The sequence below is a fragment of the Lontra canadensis genome, unplaced genomic scaffold (assembly GCF_010015895.1).
Source record: "Lontra canadensis isolate GAN:19392208 unplaced genomic scaffold, GSC_riverotter_1.0 scaffold1, whole genome shotgun sequence".
NCBI lineage: Eukaryota > Metazoa > Chordata > Mammalia > Carnivora > Mustelidae > Lontra > Lontra canadensis.
Genome location: NW_022630995.1, coordinates 46336318 through 46359286, shown reverse-complemented (window position 1 = coordinate 46359286; position 22969 = coordinate 46336318). Strand labels below are relative to the sequence as shown.

Sequence of the window (22969 nt, the reverse complement as noted above, 5' to 3'; positions counted from 1 at the left end):
AAGCTCAGTACAGCTACCATGACCCCAAGCTAGGGCTGCCCAGTTTCAAAGTCCTTGTAAATTTTGCCCCTTAATTTATGAAAATTTAAATCAGGGAAGAGCGTTTTAAAGAATCTTTTTTGAAAATTTATCGTTGGAAATTGTCTAAGTTGGTTTGAATAAAAATGCAAAAGCCACAAATGAAAAAAATTGTGTAATAATTCTAAGTTAAAGCGATTTCCAATTGATATCAATTGTTCCTTATGTGCTTTTTATTACATAAATAACTTATTTCTTAGAAACATTCACTGTAAGTATGTTTTCAAGAGACTGAAGAAAACTATAGGTTCAAGTCAATCTTTTGTAGCTATATGTGGACATTTTAGATGTAATTCTGCTGTATAAACCATAGCTAGGAATCACAAAGCAGTTTCTTATAGTTCTCCTACATAAAGTAAATCATTACCATGTATAACCTTACCTCATAAAGTTTAATTTTCACTTAATTAGTAAGTAATCAAAGTAAAACTTCCTAGTTAATTTGCTAGTTAGTGTCTGGTTAATTGAAATTGTTGTCTTTATATAATCACAAAATTTTATAGCAAATTTACAACTGGAAGTGTTACTTCCTTACAGATACAAATTTGGAATCTCGGAAGCTAAAAAACCTGGGTTAGAATGGAAGTTGGCAGATCGTTGCTTGTATGCTGGGGTGGCCCATCAGAACATAATGTCTGACATACCACCTCCGGCATTATCACCTTACAGTCATCAGGATTCTCTCTAGAGCAGTCTCAGATATCGTCTTCTCTAGGGCAACAGAGACTCAGGGCTTATATTATATCTGTGCTTATATTTAAGCACAGATCTTCTCCTAACATTAGTATGTTCCCACCAGCTGCTAAGGGAGAATTAATATGAACATTTCTTTAGAAATTGTTTTCTTTCCAGGCAATGCTGGAAAGATATTTGTAAGTATATTTTCCTTTTGCATTATTTTACTTTAATTATATTAATTTATTATTGGTTGCATTGGTTTATTATTATATTAGCCATGTTACTGTATTAGTTATATTAATTGTATTAGTTTATTATTGCTTTTGTAACAAATTACCACAAATTTAGTGGCTTAAAACAAGTATATTTTCTTACAGTTCTGAAGATCAGAAGTCTAAAATGAGATTTAGTGAGCTAAAATCAAGGTGTTGTCAGAGTTGTGTTCCTTTTACAGGCTCTGAAGGAGAATACATTCCCTTGCCTTTTCCAGCTTTTAGGATAAACCTGTATTTCTTGGCTCATGGTCCCTTTCTCCATCTTCAAAGCTAGCAGATAGTATCTTCAGATTTCTCTGATTCTGACCCTGTTCCCTCTTTCCTTCATTTACAAGGATCCTTGTGGTTATGTTGGACCTAACAAAATAATCTAGAATAATCCCTTCCTGGGACACTTGGGTGGTTCAATCAGTTGAGCGTCCATCTCTTAATGACAGCTCAGGTCCTGATCTCAGGGTTGTGGGATGGAGCCCCACGTTGGGCTCCACTCTCAGCTTGGAGTCTGCTTGAGATTATCTCTCTTCCTCTCCCTCTACACCTCCCCCCACTTGTGCGCACGCACTCTCTCTTTTTCTTTCTCAAAAATAAATAGAAAGATGGGATTGGGAGGGAGACAAACCATAAGTGACTCTTAATCTCACAAAACAAACTGAGGATTGCTGGGGGGAGGGGGGTTTGGAGAAAGGGGTAGGGTTATGGACACTGGGGAGGATATGTGCTATGGTGAGTGCTGTGAAGTGTGTAAACCTGGCGATTCACAGACCTGTACCCCTGGGGATAAAAATATATGTTTATAAAAAATAAAAAAATTTAAAAAAATAAATAGAAAGAAACCTTAAAAAAAAAATACTTAAGGGGCACCTGGGTGGCTCAGTCGATTAAGCATCTGCCTTTGGCTCACGTCATGATCTTGGGGTCCTGGGACCAAGCACCGAGTTGAGATTAAGATGTGGGTGTTTCTTGGGGGAGCATTATTTTATCTACCATGGTGGTACAGGAAAGTTTGACAGGAGAAGAGATTAATGTTATTTACTGATTTGATAAAATTTTATAGATTTAGGATTTTTTAGAACTTAGTGATTTTACTAAATTATTGACAGATATTCATCACAATTATAGGTCTAAAAATAAAAATTATATAATTATGATCATTTTACAATATATACAAATATTGACTCATTATTCTGTATACCTGAAACTGTTATAATATTACTATGAGTTAATTATATCTCAACAAAAAAGATATGATTATGTTAATAGATGCCCAAAGCATATTTGAAACTGTATTTAATAACAACTATTTTATTACATTTTTATAAAAAACACAACATAAAATTTACTATCTTAACCATTTCTAACTGTACAGTTTGGTAGTGTTAAGTATATTTACACTGTTATGCACTTAACATCCTTTTTTTCTGTAATCTTTATATAAAAGAATGGAAGTATTTTTTCATGACATATAAATAATATTTGTGTGAAACCAACCTTTGCCATCTTAACATAAGTTAATGTTACTTAAGGTTGAAATACTAGAGATATTCCCACTAAAGCAAAGAAAGAGCATGAATCATTTTGGAATTCCTAGCCAATGAACAAGATAAGAAAAGGAAATTAGAGTTACAGATATTAGAAAAAATATAAAATTATTATCAAGTATAGATACATAAAAATTCAAAGGAATTAACTGAAAGCTATTAGAACTAATAAAATAATTTAGTTAAATATGTGTTTACCCAATAAAATATTAAAATTACTCTTTTAAAAATGAGAAGTAATCAGTTAGACTATACAGTGGAAAATAAAGAGTTGGATGACAAAGAGACTGAGTTCACTCACACTATAAATATAAAGAAATTCTGGATAGAAGATACCAAAGAATGTAACTACATAACCAAACATTCATCACAGTTTTCAATGCACCTATCCTCTGGACAATTCTATTTCTATGTATTTGTCCTACAGAGATATTCATATATATGTGAAAATGACACAAAGGCAAATTATTTTGGGTCTGCCAGAAATAGCATAAAGTTGAAAATTTCTTAAATGTTCATTTATTGGTGACTAACCCATTAAATTATGGTATATATCTATAATGAAATACAGTACAGCTCTTAAAATGAAATAGCTTTATATAAAGCAGCAATATATTCATATGTACTGGTATGAAAGGATCTCTAAAATCCACTATTAAGTTAAAAAAAAGTCAGATACTGAACACTGTATATGGTGTTCTACCTTTTGAGCTGAAACAGCTGTTGTGAAGGTCCCCAATAACTAATTCTAATAACCAATGGCCAGTCCTCTTCTTAATTGATCTCTCAACAGCATTTGACCTAATTGTGCCCTTTCTTCACTTGGCTATTAAGACACTACACTGTTTTTGGTTCTTCTCTTACTTTTCTGGTCACCAGAGGCAAATCTAGCATTTTGGGAACTAAAGTTTATATGATTTGGGAAACATAGAAAATATATTACAAATAAATCGTAATTAGGTAAGCACATGCATAATGGTTTAGAACAAGGGGGAAAATCTTAACTAATTATTAGAACAGTAAGAGTGTCAGGTACCCTTTTTCTGAGATCTTATTAGGCAGTTTACTAGAAATGCATACTTAGAAATGTTTTCTGGTCACATCCTGACTTGCCCTCCTTACTTAGAGGACACTACACCTCCCAGCAATTCCCAGCACTCAAAGGGACCCATCCTAATGAGGGGTCCTAAAGAGGGGTCCTAAAGAGACCCTGCATTAGCATCATGGGAAATTCACCTCTCTTGGTTACTCCTCAATCTCCAAGACTGGTTCCTTCCCTTCTCCCTCATATCTTTGGTTAAAGTGTCCCAGGTCTCAGTTCTTGATCTTTTCTCTAGTAATACCTACTCACTTGCTGATTTCTCCAAGCTCAACTATCTTGTGACTTTCATTATCATCTGTATGTTGATAACTTCTAAATTCATACCTTGAGTCCAGACTTCTCTCCCATACTCCAGACTGGTATCTCCAATTGCCTATTCAATACCTCATTTAGGTATTTTGCAGATAACCTGAAATATAGTACGTTGAAAACTGAAGCCCTGAAATCACTCCCAAAATTGTTCCACTCAGCTTTCCCTATCTCAGTTAATGGTAACCCCATTTTACACTTATTCAAATCAAACATCCTTCCACTTGGCATTATTCTTGATTCCTATTTTTCTGACATTATATTTAGCATTTGACCATTTTCCCCCCACTTTCACTCTGTTGCAAGATGAGTTCCCAGGGAAGGAGACCCAAATTGAGATTAGCATGCCAAAGATTTATTACAGAGTGCTCTTACGATCAACACCTGTAGAATGGCAATGAATAAAGCAGGATTGAGCAGAGGAAGAAGTCTAGTTGCAATACAGTATAAATGGAAGCCTCAGCTAATCCTGAGATGGGGGCAGGAAGTTCAGACCTTTTTGCCAAGTATCAGTTGTCATTGGATGCAGGCCATTCCAGGAAAGGGGCATGATCCTTGAGCAAAATCGCTCTCTTGAGCAGAGGCATTCCCTGAAAGGAGCTGGCTGCTGAGGGCAGTTGAGGATCGTCTGCTTCAGCACCACTAGCAGCTAAGTCCTTTATTCCTAAAGAGAATCAGGGTGGCACATCCTGATTCTCTTTAGGAATAGTGTGTGCCCACATCCAGGTGCCCAGCACACACTGCTACCAGCTTAGTCCAAGCTGTTATCAGTAGTTTCCTAAAGGGTCTCCATCCTTCTGCCCCTGCCCCACCCCCATGGCAATTTCTTCACAGTGGCTAGAGTGATCGTTATAAAATATCAGTTAGATCATTATACTCCTCTGCTGAAAACCCTGCCTGCAGTGGCTCTCCATTTCACTTACAATGAAAGCCAGTATCCTGACAGTGGCCTGCAATGCCTTGCATAATTCCGTCTCTCTTTACTTTCCTCACGTATCTCTTCCCACTCATCCGCTCCAGCCACAATTGTATTCATGGTGTTCCTCTCACATATCAGGCATTGTCCAGCCTTAGCAGCTTTTAGATTGTTGACTCTTCTGCCTGGAATGCTCTACCCCTGGATATCTGTATGTTAACTTTCTCAAGTCCTTTCAAGTCTTTGATTAGATGCTATCTAAATACAACTAATGAATCATTGAACACTACAACAAAAACTTACGATATACTATATGTTGGCTAACTGAACTTAAAAAAAAAAGTTATCTTCTAAATGATTTCTACCCTGAGCACTCTGTTTTTGTTTTGTTTTGTTTTAACGTTTAGACATTTTTTATTTAAATTTAATTAATGTATAATATATTACTGATTTCAGCAGGCCTATGATTCATCAGTCTTATATAATATCCAATGCTCCTTACATCACCTGCCCTCCTTAATGTCCATCATCCAGTTACCCCATCCCTCCACACCCGTCTCGTTGAGCAACCCTCAGTTTATTTCCTATGATTGTGAGTCTCTTATAGTTTGTCTCCCTCTCTGGTTTTGTCTTCTTTTATTTTTCCCTCAAGTTCCCTATATCCTCTGTTTTGTTTCTTAAATTCCACTCACCAGTGAGAACATATGATAACTGTCTTTCTCTGATTGACTTATTTCACTTATCATAATACCCTCTAGTTCCATCCACATCATTGCAAATGGTAAGATTTCATTCTTTTGATGGCTGAGTAGTATACCATTGTGTGGAGATTATGTGTGTGTGTGTATGTGTGTGTATATATATATGAATAATATATATATCCATTCATCTGTTGATGGACACCTGGTGGGTTCTTTCCATAATTTGGCTATTATGGACATTGCTGCTATAAACATTGGGATGCAGATGCCCCTTCAAATGACTGCATTTGTATCTTTGGGGTAAATATCCAGTCGTGCAATTGCTGGGTCATAGGGTAGCCCTATTTTCAACTTTTTGGGCAACCTCCATACTATTTTCTAGAGTGGCTACCCCTGCTTGCATTCTCACCAACAGTATGAGAAAGTTCTGAGCCCTTGCTCTTAAATTAACCATCCTTTCCCATTTCCCCTTTACTGTGTTTCCATAACACCTACAACCTAAAATACCATATCGTGTAATTATTTGTTATGTTTGCTATTTATTACCCCCACCATAATTAAGCTCCACAGAGAGGTGTTTTTTTTTTTTTTTTAATTTGTTTGTCTGTTTCCTTTGTTGTATCCCAAACACCAGGCACCTAGAAGAGTGTCCAGGGCATATTAGAAACAGAAGGAAAGAATTAGTGAACTGATTTAAAAAGATAACATCTATAGAAATCATTCAGAATGGAGCACAAAATAAAAGTAATTAAGAAATATGGCAGGTCAAGTAAGTGTAGCTCAGTCACATCTTACAGAAGTCAAGTAGAAGTGAACAGAGAATGGGGTAAAGGCATCATCCAAAAAGATAATAGCTGAGAATTTTCCAGAAATGGGGATAAACAAAATTTAAATTTGAAGAAACATGACAGTCTTGAGCCATATAAATAAAAACAAACACCAAGTAAAATATACTAGGGAGTGGGGAAATACAGAATATAGAATAAAATTAAAGTAATAGTAGTAGTAATACTAGCTAACATCTTAATAATATTCACCATGTGCTAGGCACTGTTCACACTTTTTTTAAAAGATTTATTTGTTTTTTTTAGAGAGAGAGTGAGAGACAGCACAAGGAGGGGGGTCAAGGAGAGGGAGAAAGACTCTCAGACTCCCCCTGACATGGGACTTGATATCATGACCCTGAGATCATGACCTGAGGCAAAATCAAGAGTCAGATACTCAACTGACTATGCCGCTCTGGCACCTCAACACACTTTATGTATATTAATTAATCCCTACAATATCCTTTGATGTAGATATTATGGTATGCATATTGCATGTGAGGAAACTGAAACACCACGAAGTCTAGTAACTTCCCAATGTCACACAGCGAATAAGTGGTGGAGTTCAAATTCTAATTTGAACTCTAGCAGTGCAGTTTCAAAATAAATTCCAGATAGGTAATGATTTTACCACAAAATGAATTTATCAGAAATGCTATACAAATGGCAAGATTTCACTCTTTTTTATGGCTGAGTAATATTCCATTGTATTTATATACCACACCCTCTTTACCCATTCATTACTCTCGTCATCTGCAGGGTACTAGAGGGTATTATACTAAGTGAAATAAGTCAGGCAGAGGAGACAAAAACGATGTGATTTCACTTATATGTGGAACCTAAGAAAACAAAACAAATGAATGAACAAAAAACAAAAACAGAGTTATAAATACAGAGAACAAACTGGTGGTTGCCAGACGGGAGAGAGGTGGGAGGATAGGCAAAATAGGTGAAAACCTCCAGTTGTATAATAAATAAGTCATAGGGATTAAAAGTAGAGCATAAGGATTATAGTCAATAGTATTATAATAACTTTGTGTGCTGAGAGAAGGTAAGTACACTTAACGAGGTGAATATTGCATAATGTATGGAATTGTGAAATCACCATGTTGTACACCTGAAACTAATATAACATTGTATGTCAACTATACTTCAACAAAAAAGAGAGACCTAGAGGAGAAAGAAGAGAAGAATGTGTGAATTCAGAAGCAGAGGTTAGAGTTGTACAGTTTCAAGCCAAGGAACACTTGGAGACACCAGAAACTGGATGAAAGAGACAAGAGAGGATTTTCCCCCAGTAGCTTCAGAGGGAGTGTGGCCCTACCAATACCTTGATTTTGGATCTCTGGTCTCTAGGACTGTGAGAGAATAAATTTTTGTTGTTTTAAGCCACTAAAAAAATGCTAGACAGAATTTCCTGTTTTAGTCAGGATGCACTAGATTATACTGCAATAGCGCACAAATCCAAAATCTCAGTGGCTTAAAACAACACAGGTTTATTTCTTGCTCATGGTCATGTCCACCTGATAGGATGGGACTTAGCTTTGTGTCGTCTTCACTCCAGAACCTAGGCTGATGGAGTAACCACTGTTACTGTAATCATGGTTGCTGTGAAGAGGGAAAGAGGGAATATGGTTATTGCTCTAGTTCTTGAAACTTCCATTTAGAAATTTTCAAATAACACGTATCTATTTCATTGACTAGAGAGCAAATCACATGGCAACATTTAACCCCAAAGTGGCCAGAAAAGACAAGCTGACATATATTCCCAAAGGGGAAGAACCAGAAATATTTGGTGAAAACACTAAAAACTTTCATAATCTAGGTGAATATATAAAGATTTTATTTTATATTTTAAAATAGTATTTTAAATATGGGAAGGAGCTTTCTAAGCATGAAAGGAAGTGTTGGTAGATTTCAGCATTTGAAAAATAACATCTCTGTGTCAGAAATAACAAATTGGAGGCGCCTGGGTGGCTCAGTGGGATAAAGCCTCTGCCTTCAGCTCAGGTCATGATCCCAGAGTCCTGGGATCGAGCCCCACATCGGGCTCTCTGCTCAGCAGGGAACCTGCTTCCTCGGCTCTCTCTGCCTGCCTCTCTGCCTGCTTGTGATCTCTCTGTCAAATAAATAAAAATCTTAAAAAAAAAAAAAAACTTGAAAAAAAAAAAAGAAATAACAAATTGTTTGAGCAAAGCCATTCCTAACATATTATTAGATCAAAGGCTAGAATTCTTCATATAAAAAAAACTTAAAGGAATAATTTTAAAGACATCAATTTTAAAATGGACTAAGATGATGAGCTGGAAAATAGCAAAAGAAATGCAAGTGGAAGTGTTCAACTTTATTAGTAATTAAAGTAAAATGCTATTTTTACTTATAAGATCCTGATAACCTGTTTTGATGAGAATAATAGAAAAGATACACTATGTTATCACTGTAATTATTAAAAACAAAAACAAAGCAAACTCTATCTAGAGGACAGTTTGGCAATGTGTATCAAAAGGTTTAGATTTAAAATGCCCATTGCGGGGTGCCTGAGTGACTCAGTGGGTTAAAGCCTCTGCCTTCGGCTCAGGTCACGATCCCAGGGTCCTTGGATCAAGCCCCACATCGGGCTCTCTGCTCGGCGGGGAGCCTGCTTCCCCTTCTTTCTCTGCCTGCCTCTCTGCCTACTTGTGATCTCTGTCTGTCAAATAAATAAATAAATAAATAAATAAATAAATAAATCTTTAAAAAATAATAATAATAAAATAAAATGCCCATTGCTTTCACCAGACAGCTAGTCCAGTTTTAGGAATTTAAGTAAAGCTGTACATAAATATTTAACTATAGGGAGGTTTATTGCAACATTGTTACAGCTGCGGAAAAGTGGAAATAATTAAATGTTCAACAATAAAAGACAGGTTAAATAAACTATTGTTTATCCATATAGTGACACATTTTCTGCAACATTAAAAATATGAGCAGAGAATATTTATATTATTGAGAAAAATGGATTCTAGAATAGCATACATAATTCTTGAAAAATGGATGTACATATAAGAGCAGTCTGAAAGGATATACATCAGAATGTTAACACAGCTGGGCTTAGGAGTATTTGATGATCTGTACTTCTAATTTTTACCATAACCATGTATTCCTTGTATAATCTTTTAAAATGTAATAAAAATAAATCAGTGGCAGTGGTTGGTATACATTTCACCATCGGGCCTCACTGATGTGCAATCTCCTTATCTATTTTTTTTCTAAAGCTGGGCCCCGTTCTTAGGCCTTGGATCTACAGTTTCTCTATTGGCTCCTGCGGCTAGTCCAACCCTGACCTTGTGCCCCTATTCTATTAACTGGACTTCTGCCTTTTTCCTGTCATTTCCAATTCTTTTCTCAGTAATATCTTTTGAATCCCAGGTCTTCCAATACCAGGACCCAGATTTCCTGCCACTGTTCACCTTGGGATCAACATTTTGCCCCCAGGTTCTAAGCTGATGTCAGCAACCCTGTTCCTCCTAAGGATATCCTTGATTCTGACTTTCTGCCCTTCCTATTTTCATCTCCAGGCAGATGCCACACTTCACCTGCTGGGCAGAACAACCAGCTACTAACCTGTATTGGGCTGCCACTTGTTCTCCAGCTGCCTTCCCTTCTAGATGCCATGGGTTGCCTTCCATCCTACCCTGACATGCCCAATTGCCAGCTGCTGCATTCCTGTGAAGACTCTAGGTCCAGTTTCCTGCACTTTCCAAACGACTCTGTGCCACTCTAGTTAAACTAGGGTCCCCCCCGCTACACATTTGTTACTGGGTTAAATTTCTCCCAGCTGTTTCTCATTTCCAGATAGAAAACAATAAAAGAATCAAATGGTAATTTAGTACCATACATTATCTGCTATTGTTCAAGGTTTCTGTGGCTAACAGTGAGAAATCTTTGGGTCAACTTTGAGTGAAAAATCACATTAGCATCCACTAAAACACTTAGCATAGGTTTACCAATAGAGGGCGCTCCTCCCATTTCCAGACACCACACTGATCTGCAAAGATTCCACCCTGTTCCTCCTAAGCGGAGAAATAGCAATAAATTACCTGTTATAAAACAGTGCTTAATTGTTTGTTTCTTACACTATTGTACCCAGGTATTACTTTGTTTTTCCCGGGACACATCTGTGTTGGGTCATTTTGCGTACAACAGTGCTTCACCACCGAAATCATACATAAGAGGTAAAATTTTAGTTAAAATTTTATTTACATAAAGGGAGTATTCTCTAAGACATACAAAATCATACCAAGACTGTTACATTTTATAGCATTTATTGGTGTTGTTGTATACATAAGAGGTAAAATTTTATTTACATTAAGGGAGTATTCTTTAAGACTTACAAAGTCATACCAAGCCTGTTACATTTTATAGCATTTGTTGGTGTTGAACTTTTTATTATAAAGTACTTAAGATTTCTCTCAGATTATTGTAACTGTGATTTCACTCCTACTCAAATCAGGGCTCAAGCAACTCATCATAATCACAAGCAAGTGGTTCCCAGAAGCAGCACTTAGAGTTGCCTCTCTTATTTTTCCTGCCTCTTTCTCTGTTGCTGTTTTTGTCATATCTGTTGACTTTTCTTTTCCCTCCTAATTATGAGTTTATCACACAAATTTGCTTTTTCTACTTCCTTTTTTCCCTTCTTTATTCCTTCCCTTGGAATGGTCTACCACCCTTATAATTTGATGTAATCTATATGCTATTAGCTCTCTAATTTCTATTTGAGGGCTTTCTGCTCTTCTTTATCACTAGCTGACTATAAGATATTGCTATTTCAGTATCTTGCTGTCACCTGATAACAGATCTGACTTCAGCTGGAAGCTTTTACCAATTTCTCCTTTTTATTAAGTGGTGAACACCCAACACTGAGAGCTTATAACCCCATTGTGTATGATGGTTCTGCTGTTCCCATAAGGAAAGAAACTATTTCTCCTCTATCTCCCAAGTCTGTCTAACCTGATTACTATAGTCCCTGCCCTAGGACAGGTCTACATAACCTGCTGTCCTTCTGACCAGTTGGCTGTAGATTGGGGGGTGGGGGTGTTCAACAACTTGCTTTTTGAATTCAATTAATTTTCTAAAGGGGCTCACAGAACCAAGGGAAACATGTACATTTGCCAGTTTTTTAAAAGGCATGATAAAGGACACAGATGAACAGCCAGATGAAGACATACATAGGATGAGGTCTGGGAGTGTCCTGAGCGTCGGCGCTTCTGCTCCATGGGCAGGGTGGTTTGTCATCCTCCCAGTGACTGTGTGTCTGCCTACCTGGAACCTCTCTGAACGCCTTATTACTGGGATTTTATGGTGGCTTCCTGGGGTAGGCATGAGCAGTTATTGACCTCATTTCCAGCACTTGTCTCCCTCTCTGGAAAATGGCAGACGGGGCTGAAAATTCCAAGGTTCTGATAATTACTTGGTCTTTCTGGTGACCAGTCCTCATCCAGAAGTCCACCAGAGTCACTCCAGTAGAACAACAGATGCTTCCAGTCTCTTACCACTGAGAAATTTACAAGGGTTTTCACCTAGCCCTATATTTAATATCCAGCTGGCGCTCTGTACCATCCATATCTCTCCCTCTCTCTCTCACACATCCACTTTTCATTATTCCAATCTTTCCTTACTCACAAGCTCAGTCTTTGTTATCTTTGTTATCTTTATTATCTCCACCCTAACCTAAATTGCTCATACTCCTTATTCTTTTCTCCTCTCTGTCACCACTCTCCAAAAAAAAAAAAAAAAAAATTTTTCCACTAAAAACTTACCTTAAAGCCAAGTGCAAGAATGCATGAGACTAGTCAATAGACTCAAAGGTATTGGGGGGGGGGGGAACTGTCAAGATAAAAGCTACTTTAACATATTCAGTGGAAAGCAGGAAAAAACTCAGAACCTTAAGAGTTGAGGGAAAGCTAGTTTTTTTGTTTTTGTTTTTGTTTTTTTGAGGGAAAGCTATTTTTTAGAACTACTTTTAAATGTTTGATTATGGTGAAATTACTTTAATTTTCTGAAACAAGCTTGATTCCCAATATTTAGCCTCATTCTTGGACTACATAAACTGTTTTAGGATTCAGAAAATATTACCACTATATGGTTTAAGACGTTTAATTTTTAACTCTTCAGCACATTCCAAAGGCATGTAAACTAATGAGGCATTGTGAGGCTTAGGACTTACTTTAATGAATAGATTAGAATTATTTATAGTTAGCAAAACAAGTCTATGCTTCTAAATGGACGCTTCTCTTCTTAAGTTCTTAAGGAAGTTGAAAGCATTTGTTCTTTTAATTACTTTGTATCAGTTGCTTATACTTGAGTTTATACTGTTGACTTTGAGGAAAAGATTTGCTAATATCAAAAGATTAGCTGGTAGATTTTCAAATTAATTCCATATCCTGAAACGAAGTCAAAGGAGCTGGTACTCTAGTAGTTTTCAAAACACCATTATGAGTACATCCACAAAATTAGTTGTTTTTTAAAGATTTATTTTAATCATATTGAACCTTCTATGGTTTTTCTTACAGGAAAACTAGGACTAGAAGAATATGCAGTCTTTTATCCACCAAATGGTAAGAGTAATACCATTGCTTCCTCTAGTGGGAAATAGGAAAATTGCAACTTTTGTAACAAATGTGACCTTGTCTATGTTGAGATGGATAATTTATTATCTAAAGTAAACCTTTTATAGAATATCTATTTTAGAAAAAAAGGAAAAGAAAAAAAGAATATCTATTTTAGCGAATTTTCCCATGTTTGTGGTAGGTTTGTGCTAATCTGTGCACACCCTCTCTGGCTTTCCTTGAAACCAGTAATGATGTTTATGAGAAAGCTGATCAGACTTAGGTCTAGGGTGCTTCATTTTCTTCTGCAGGACACTGCCTGGGTCCATCCAGGGCCTTCCTTTTTTTTTTTTTTTTTTTTTTTTTAAGATTTCATTTACTTATTTGACACAGAGAGCACAAGCAGGGGGGGTGGCAGGCAGAGGAAGAAGCAGACTCCCCAATGAGCAGGGAGCCCTATGTAGGCTTGACCCTAGAACTCCAGGATCATGACCTGAGCCGAAGACAGATGTTTCACCAACTGAGGCACCCAGGCCCAGGGCCTTCCTTTTGATTTCCCTGCAACAGTGCTCAAATCACTTGAGTGCATTGCCTGGTGTTAAACTTTGTTATTCTCATAATTTTACAAGTGTGGTATTTATGAAATAAAAAGATTTTGAAGAGGCACCTGGGTGGCTCAGTCAGTTAAGCATCTGCCTTCTGCTCAAGTCATGATCTCAGGGTCCTGGGATCAAAACCTACCTCAAGCTTTCTGCTCAGTGGGGTCCTGCTTCTGCCTCTCCCTCTGCCCCTCCCCTGCCTATGTTCTCTCACACTCTCTCTGTCAAATAATAAAATCTTTAAAAATTTTTGAAGAAATATATCACTAAGATAATCTATTTTGACTGTATAAACTGATCAAATGTGTAATGACCTCATTAGATATTAAGTATTCCTTTGAGATTATTGGACATTTCTTAAGATCTGCTTTTCGGAAAAGCAATATAGAACATTCTTCTTTCTGATAATTTTAAGTTGCATCCTGAAAAAGTCGACCCCAGTAGAGTTAAGAAAATGGACTTTACAATCCAACAGATGTGGGTTCAGATCCCAGTTCTGCCAGCTCACCCTGTGACCTTGGATAAGTTATATGACTTTGCCGAGCTTCAGATGCATCATCGATAGCACATGGATTAGAAGAGACTCGATCTATAAAAAGGGCACAGTGACTAATAAGTAGCCAGTGCTCAAAAAATACAGTTGCTACTGGTGTATTTCGCTTCTTTGTCAACCTCTCCATGTGAAAGTCATACTTGGCATTCACAGCACTGATCTCTCCACGCATCTGTCAGTGTGACCTCTCAGGTTCTTCCCCCAGCCATCCTCCTCTGCCCCTCTTAATTGAAGGACCGGTGTTCTCCCATGGCCCATCGCACCCCGATTCTGCTGCTCTTCTTTTCACACGTTTTCCTCAGGCTTTTTTACCCGCTTTCTTGGTTCTGTCTGTTCATTACTCTGAAATTTACATCTTCAATTCTGACCTCTAAAATAATTAACTCAAGCTTAACATATCTCAACACGAACTCATTCATTTATCTTCCTCTACCCACTATTCCAAAAAAAAAAAAGGCAAAAACAAGATGAAATTAAGAACAAAACAAAACTGTGCTTTTTCTCTCTCTGTTCGTTGTACTCTCATCTAACCAGTCCTTCAAGGCCAAATGCCAGGTAGTCATCCTTCACTCCTCTCAGTCTTGCATCCCCTCATCTAATAAGTCACCAGAGCCATCCCATTTCATCTTTAAAAGGCGTCTGGGACCTCTCCCTTCTCTCTTCTTCACCGTAACTGCTGCTTTGTCCTCAACCAGGCTTTACCGTCTCTAGCTTATTAATTTTAATAGACACCTCACTGGTCTGTCTTTTTCCAGCCTTTTCTAGCTTTGCTTTACTGTTCACAGTGCTGTCTGAGTTTTACATCTAAAAGGAAAATCTGAAAATTGCCATTTTTCTCCTTAAAGTTTTCTTCAGGCTTACCATCTCTTTATAAGTAATGTCCAAGCCTCACAGCCTGGCATTCAAGGACCTCTTTTGACTCAGGCCTCTACTCAGTCTGACTCCTAGCTTTGTATCTCCCCTTTTCCTATCTCACTTTTCTTTTATGATAGCAATATCAAATGATTAGCTACACACACACACATACACACACGCAGCCCTGTGCACTCTGTCAGAGCACCGTGCTGCTTCCTGCCTCATTACCTCTCCATTCTCATGTATGGAGAAACCTTTCTTTACCTGCTCTCAGGGCTCACCTCAGGCACAATCCTTTTCCAGAAGCTTTCCCCACATCCCCAGGTTAGGTTAAGGACACTTTCTTTAAGCTCCCATAGTATCCAGTGTAAAAATCTTTCATAACTCTTATTATATTATCTTGACATTATTTGTTTATGCTTTATCTTCCTTTCTAGATTGCAAGACCCTTGAGGTATAAGGCCATATTAATTTTTGTTCCCCCAGCATCTAGTCATCACAGGGGTTTAATGAGTATTTAACTGAAATAAATTAGAGGATTTTTAATTTTAACTTTTATTTATGTTATACCTCTGACTCCTCAGAGACCTAATTTTCAGACAACTTTTTATGTTTATCCAAGAATCAGGAAATCAAAGGAAAAATACCTCTGAAGAGCCCAAAGAAGTGTCCATGGAGTCAAGTTCTTCCTCTCTCCATTCCTAGGAGAGCTTTTCAACTTAGTTTAGAACATAGTCGGTTAAGTGTCCAACTCTCAGTTTCAGCTCAGGTCATGATCTCAGGGTTGTGAGATTGAGTCCTGTATTGAGCTCTGAGCTGGGGTTTCTCTCCCTCTCCCCCCCCTTCCCTCGCTTGCTTATACTTGTACTCCCTCAAATAAATAAATAAATCTTAAAAAATATATATTAGCTTTTACTTCACACACATGCCTAACAAGCTTGGTTTAGCAGTGTTTATGGTCCCCTGCAAAACTAGAAGCATGGAAAGGGGCCGATAAAGATAGGAAAGATGACTAGCAACAGTAAAAATGAAAATCAGAGGCTTCACAAAGGAAAATAGAAAAACGATAAACCAGCACATAAGAGCACTCCAGAAAATCAGGCTGGGACCATTTTATGTAAAAGCTTTTTAAAAGGTCTCACTGGGGGTGTAGCATACTATCATAATTTAAGACTTTTATTAGGAACTCAAGACACCAAGGAAAAATATTGCTGTAATAACAGTTAAGAGTAGCCACAGTGGCAGCTGCCAGTGTTCTCCAAGCAGCACTGTGTACCAGGCAGGGTGCTAAGCACATTGCTTATGTTCATTCACTGAATGCTTACAGAGCAGGTACCTTTGGATGCATGCATTAATATTATCCCTATTTGTAGATAAAGAAGCTGAGGCATAGCATGTCAACTTGTCCAGCTGGTGAGGTTCAAAGCCAGGCTTTGAACCCAAAGCTCTTTGACTGCAGTGTTCTCCATCACCATGCCCTTTTGCCTCTGGAAATGTTACTGTGTACGCTAGAGTGTCTTTCAGAAGAAAAGGAAGGGGCTAATATATTGAAATATATTGAAAAATTAGATGTATATAATAGGTTCTAGGAAGATATTCATTCAGAATAAAAATAGTTTGTTGCTAAATAGGGTAAACCCACAGCTTTCCGTAAACTTAATTCTTCAGAATTATTTCTTCTTTCAGGTTATTTTAGAATGTTACCAGAATCAAAGAGAACTCTCCTCTCTGGGCAATGAGTCTGAAGTTGCAGAATAAGAAGAGACAAAGAGTAGTTAGTGTGCTGTCCCTTTATTCTTTACTCAAGGCAATACAAAGCAACATTTTATATTACTCACTCTCTTCTGCCAAAGATAAGAATACTTTAAAATCTTAAGGATACCTCTGGGGTGCCTGTTTGGCTCAGTTGGTTAAGTGTCCGCCTTTGGCTCAAGTCGTGATCTCGGGGTCCTGGGATCGAACCCCGAATCAAACTCCCTCCTCAGCAGAGAGCCTGCTTCTTCCCCTCGCTCTGCCTCTCCTCTCTGCATGTTCTCTCTCTCTCAAATAGTAAATAGATAAAATCTGGAAAATTAAAAGTATAAAATCTTAAGGACACCTCTACCACCACTGCCATCAGAATTGGCCTGGCTTTCTTGGTCTCAGGGGTCCACACAGAGAGGCTTGCCTACAGCCCACTGACACACTCTCCGTCCCTGATCAGGCAGGTGCTTACCCAGGGGCACCTCCCTCCCCGTATCACCTTTCGTAGGGTTGAAATGACAGGCCATAGTGGCATTGGACATTACCCTCTCTCCTCATTTGAGGCCTTGTTAGTGGACAGGCTTTTCTGTAGTAGATTCACTGAACAACTGGTGAGCATAATTTCTGAGCTGAGGAGACTCTTCACAGGAATTACATAAACTTATCGTTTTTATTTTTTGTTCACTTTATATAACTTTATTCATTTAATACTTTAGTCCTGCTCTGGCTTTCTCTTCTGTTCTAGCTGGGTGAGCTGCAGTAATAACCTGAAGCACCTGCTATCAAGGAGCTTACATTCTATTGAGGGAGACAACCAATAAATAAGTAAATAAATAGCTAATGAAAATAATTTCAGAGAGGACATGAACAATAAAGGGGAACAAAAATTGATAGTGGCGGGCATGGCTATTTTAGGTCAGGTGATCAGAAAAGTGCTTCTGAGGAGGTAGAATATGAACAGTGACCAGAATATGCAGAGTGGGCTGTGCAAAGAGGCAGAACATTCCAGAAGGAATATACAGCCTGGTGAAGGGCCTATGACAGACATGTACCCAATGCTTTGAAGAACAAGATGGCCCGTGGGACTGGTGACAGTGAGCAAAACATAACCTGGTACAAGGTGAGGTAGGAGACTTAGGGACCAGGTCAGCTAGGGAGACAATTGATCGAAAATTTTGTCTGGTCAGTCCAGTGTCTGGGCTGATTCCTCAGAGACTATTTCTGTTAATTCCTTGTTTCCTATGAATGAGCTATCCTTTTTTAAAAAATTTTAATTCCAGTTAGTTAACATACAGTGTTGTATTAGTTCAGGTGTACAATATGGTGGTTCAGCACTTCCGTACCTTACTCAGTGTTCGTCATGATTTAAGTGTACTCTTGATCCCCTTAGGCCATACTTTCTTATTTCTTTGCACACCTGGTAACTTTTTTGTTGATAACTAGATCTCTTGACTATTATAGTGTGGTAACTAGGAATCGGATTGTCTCCCCTCCCCAGAATCTCTTGTTGTTTGTTGCGCACTAGTTATTTGTTTAGTGACTTTTCTAAACTGCTTTTGTCAGGATTGTGTTTTTTGTAGGGAATGCCCACTGAAGTCTCTGTTCCATTAGCTTAGTGGTGAGCTGATAATTTGATAGAGATTTCCTTAAACATCTGAAACCAAATAGAAAAAAAATTACCCCAGGCTTTGTAGACTGGCTCTGTGTTGAGGTATTCTTTCAAGGCCAGGCCATTTGTGGTTCCACCTTAGCCTGTACTTCCTCCCTGCACAGAGTGCAGGAGTCTGGCAGAAGTGAAAGCTGAAGTGCTTCTTAGGTCCTTTCTAGATTCCCCTGAATAGAGAGGAGCTTTTTCCAGCCTCTTCCTTCCCTAGCCTCTTCCTTCCCAGGGTTGCCGGTCTGTCTATGGCTTGCCCCATCTGTTCTTGCTGCCCCAGGGAGCTGTAGCGAGTATAATTGCACTTATAGGCTTTTGATGATGGGTAGGCCACTTCAGCCCAGTCCCTCAGGTAGCTACTAGACAGGTCAAGGTACACAACCACAGTTTTTTGATTCAAGATCCATATTGTCCACTCTGGGACCAGCAAACTGCCTCAGGAACATGGGGAGCTATATCTTCACAATTGCCTCCAAACTGGACAGTGGGTGATGATAGACAGATAAATTAAAATACCACAGTGCTCTCTTTCCAAAATTCAGCTGCTCTTTCTTTTTTTAAGCATTTCCTTGATTGTGAGGTTTATTATTATTATTGATTCCAGAACTCAAAAAAAACTGATCTAACAGTTCTAGCCATCACCTTACAGAAGGACAGAGTTTTGGAGTTCCCTACTCTACTATTCTCAGTGATATCTCTTCTCCAATTCTGAAATCATCCTACCTACTGTGTGGAATAGAAGTATCACTCTAATGTAAACTCCAAGAGAACACAGACCTTTTGAGGACCAACATATCTAGCACCAAGAATCGTGCATATCATAAAGTCACTCATTGCTCAGTAGACATCGTTGAATGAGAGAGCAAATGAATGAGGGAGTGAATATTGAAGAATATGGAGAACAAAAATAGAAGCAAAGGGACAAGACTTAACAAGAGAAATACATATAGATTTTTGAGACTTCGGTAAACAGACACTACAATTCACTAATACCATTTGTTTCCTACAAGAAAAGAGAAAATAATTAGTTGCTAGTGAACATTAAGCAGAGGAGTTTGGGGACTCTCAATCAGTGGTTATCAACCAAGGGTAATTCCATGCCCCGCCTTCCAACCCCCAGGAAACATTGGCCAATGTCTGTGGACATTTTTGGTTGTCAGAGTCAGAGGAAAGAGGGGTTTTACCAGTATCTCAGGAGTAGAGGCCAGGGATATGGTTAAACATTCTGTAGTACACAGGATAGCCCCTCAAAACAAAGATTAGGAAAGGCTCTTAGAAGACATAGTGAAAATATGTCATTTTAAATCCTCTTACAAGTGTTGGGGCGCCTGGGTGGCTCAGTGGGTTGAGCCTCTGCCTTAGGCTTGGGTCATGATCTCAGGGGCCTGGGATGGAGCCCTGCATCGGGCTCTCTGCTCGGCGGGAAGCCTGCTTCCCCCTCTCTCTCTCTGCCTAACTCTCTGCCTGCTTGTGGTCTCTGTCAAATAAATAAGATCTTTTTAAAAATCCCCTTACAAGTGTCAAGTCTATAAATAGCAATGTACTTTGTCATCTTTATGAATTAAATAAAAACATCTCATAATCCAAAATTTATTTGATGTGTAACTTGAGCCATAAATCGAAAACCTAATGAAAATTGTATTTAAAATATGATTTTTAGATTGATCTTTAAATATGGTTGTGTTCCAGTATTTGGGAAGTTTTAATTACTGAAATAAAGTAACAAGGTCATATTCTGAAGTTCTAATTCAGAAAAATGACAGAAACAGCTAGAAAACAATGTAACCATTGTCCTAATGCCTACTTTTACCTGTTGCCTATGTGTAGAATGAGGATAACCAAGGGAAATTTTTATTTCCAGAAATGAATTCAATAAACTGTACTAAGTAATCCCAAATGAAGGAGTGTAAAACTTTGGAATGATATCAAATTGAGTCAGAGGTGAGATCTGTGACACAACTATAAATGCTGAGTATTAACAGAGACAGTAAGGAAATGAAGAGAAAATATTTAGTAAGTGCAAAGCATGTTAATATTTGGTGTATTTTCTGAGTCATATTTACTATTTATATCTTATTTTTGTTGACCATGCTTACCATTCTGAGCTATGTCAAATGCCCCTGAAACCATTACTTTATAAAGTTATTCCCTATTGAATGGGACAGGCAGTTCATACTTTAGACTTTCTTTAGATAGACAAAGCCTAGTATCTTAAAATAATCAGTTATGGCAGACTTGCAGAACTCTAAGGCCAGAGAAGAGATGGTGTCCCAAGCATCCTGACGCCTGTTAGAAGTACACTCTTGGATGATGGCCACGTGTATGAAACTTGACCCTTGAAAGGCTGAAGTGATGAGAGGCAAAGGAAAGGATTTTGGAAAACTGACCCAAGAACATGACAACCTCTGAGATCAAAGAAATGTTTTAGGCGATACGTGCCCGAGAGTGTTAATGGATTCATCACTGCTTCTTATGCCTTCTACTTTTGTTGGCCAGAATTTCACTTTGTCCTTCCTCAACAGAGCAGACCATGCACCCTTTTTTTTTGGAATCGTAAGCCCTGGTTAATCTTACCTAATACTCACCAAAAAAAGATTTTCTTAGATTTAAGCTGATACTTAAAAGTGGTGCTGTCCCTTCTGAAAGCGTAAAATAGCTACAGTTGTGGAGCATCTGCTGTGTCCTAAATACTGGACTCTTGCACTTTAAGGACATTAACTCACATGTGCTTTATACAACTTGGTGAAGTTGGTCTTGTTTATCTCCATTTTCAAAACTGAAAATAGAGACTCAGATGCTGTCAGTAACTTGCCTGGAGTCACATAGAATTCATACTCATGTCTGTATGACTTCATTGGCCATTTCTAATTTCAACACTGAGTTTTTGAGAGCATCTTATCCTACATGTTAGTTACTTATTCGTAAATGAATCTTACACCTTAATGTTTTTTCACTTTTTAATTTTTTTATTTGTATATCATTGACACACAATGTTACATTAGTTTCAGGTGGCCAACATGCTGATTGGATAGGTCTACACATTATGCTGTGCTCACCCACAAGTACAGCGACGCCTGTCACTGTAGAGCACTACTTCAGTACCACTGACTGTATTCCCTATACTGTGCCTTTTGTCTCCATAACTTACTCATTCCGTAACTGGAAACCTGTTTCCCCGACTCCCCTTTGCCCATTTGCCTGTCCCCCTCCCTACTCTCTTGCCCTGGCAACCATTATTTTGGTTCTCTGTTGTATTTTAATATCTTATTTAAAAGACCTGATTATAAATCCTCAAATTTCCATCAATTTATATCTCATTTCCAGAAGATACTGTGCTGGGTGCTGAAGATAAAATACACAGTATGAATTGTGCCCCTTGCCTCAAAGAGTTTATAACCTAACTGCTTATAAAGCAGCTGTAGATTGCAGAACTTGGGGAAAATGTGGGGGAAGTGCAATTGGCCACAAGTCGTCTTAATATATGCATCCCTTTTTGTTGCCTGGCAGTTCATGAATTCACTCAGTATAAGCTTCCTAATTAAAAGTATCTTGTCTGGGGACGCCTGGGTGGCTCAGTTGGTTAAGCGGCTGCCTTCGGCTCAGGTCATGATCCCAGCGTCCTGGGATCGAGTCCCACATCGGGCTCCTTGCTCCACGGGGAGCCTGCTTCTCCCTCTGCCTCTGCCTGCCTCTCTGTCTGCCTGTGCTTGCTCACTCTCTCTCCCTCTGTCTCTGACAAATAAATAAATAAAATCTTTAAAAAAAAAAAAAAAAAAAAGTATCTTGTCTGGACTAGGGTACTCCTATCCTTAGCAGATCCTTAATACCTATTTGTAGAATATGAAAATAATAATAATAGTACCACCTCCATTTCTGACTACCTTTCCCTGCTTGTTCGAATGTTGCTGCAGTAGTTTAACAGAGGAAAGAAAAAGGGTCTTTGCAGTAAGAATATAGGGATTTTGTATAATATCCATTTGCTTTGAGATGTAGTATTTAGAAAGATGTAATATGTACTTACATTTCTGTAAAGCATCAAAATATGTCTACTATTAACTCATTTTCCTCTCAGTTTATTTTCAGACATCAACAGTTTTATTTTGTTTTTATTTTATTTTATTTTATTTTTATTAGAAAAGTTAGAAAAGACAGACTTTTTTATTATTTGCTAAAAGCCTATAATTAGTAAAAGAAACAAAATTAAGTAGCTGAGAGGGAAGGTAGGGAAAGATAGTCATTCATAAGAAGAAAAAAGATGCTCAACCAAAGATATAAGCAGAGAGAAAGACTTGAAGAAAGATGGTGGGTGGGCCCTCAGCTCTCAGCCTTTTTTTTTAAAGATTTTATTTATTTGTCAGAGAGAGAGAGCGTGCACAAGCAGGGGAAGCAGCAGGCAGAGGGAGAAGCAGGCTTCCCACTGAGCAAGGAGCCTGATGTGGAACTGGATTATGACCTGAGCTGAAGGCAGCCTCTTAACCACCTGAGCCACCCAGGTGTCCCGTGGGCCCTCATTCTAAGTGTTCCTTGGAATTTGAGCTGGTGGCTATCACATTA

At 38.2% G+C, this 22969-nt stretch overlaps 1 protein-coding gene across 5 annotated transcripts in view; it reads left to right on the top strand.

Annotated features, from left to right (window-relative positions):
• Positions 1-22969, top strand: part of TBC1D19 (TBC1 domain family member 19) — a 155674-nt gene that overhangs the window by 111467 nt on the left and 21238 nt on the right. For all 5 annotated transcript variants that reach the window (XM_032853731.1, XM_032853725.1, XM_032853720.1 and 2 more), the window contains 2 exons: positions 10551-10635; positions 12973-13017. In XM_032853731.1, coding sequence (XP_032709622.1) covers positions 10551-10635; positions 12973-13017 — 130 coding nt within the window. The remainder of the gene's footprint in view (positions 1-10550; positions 10636-12972; positions 13018-22969) is intronic.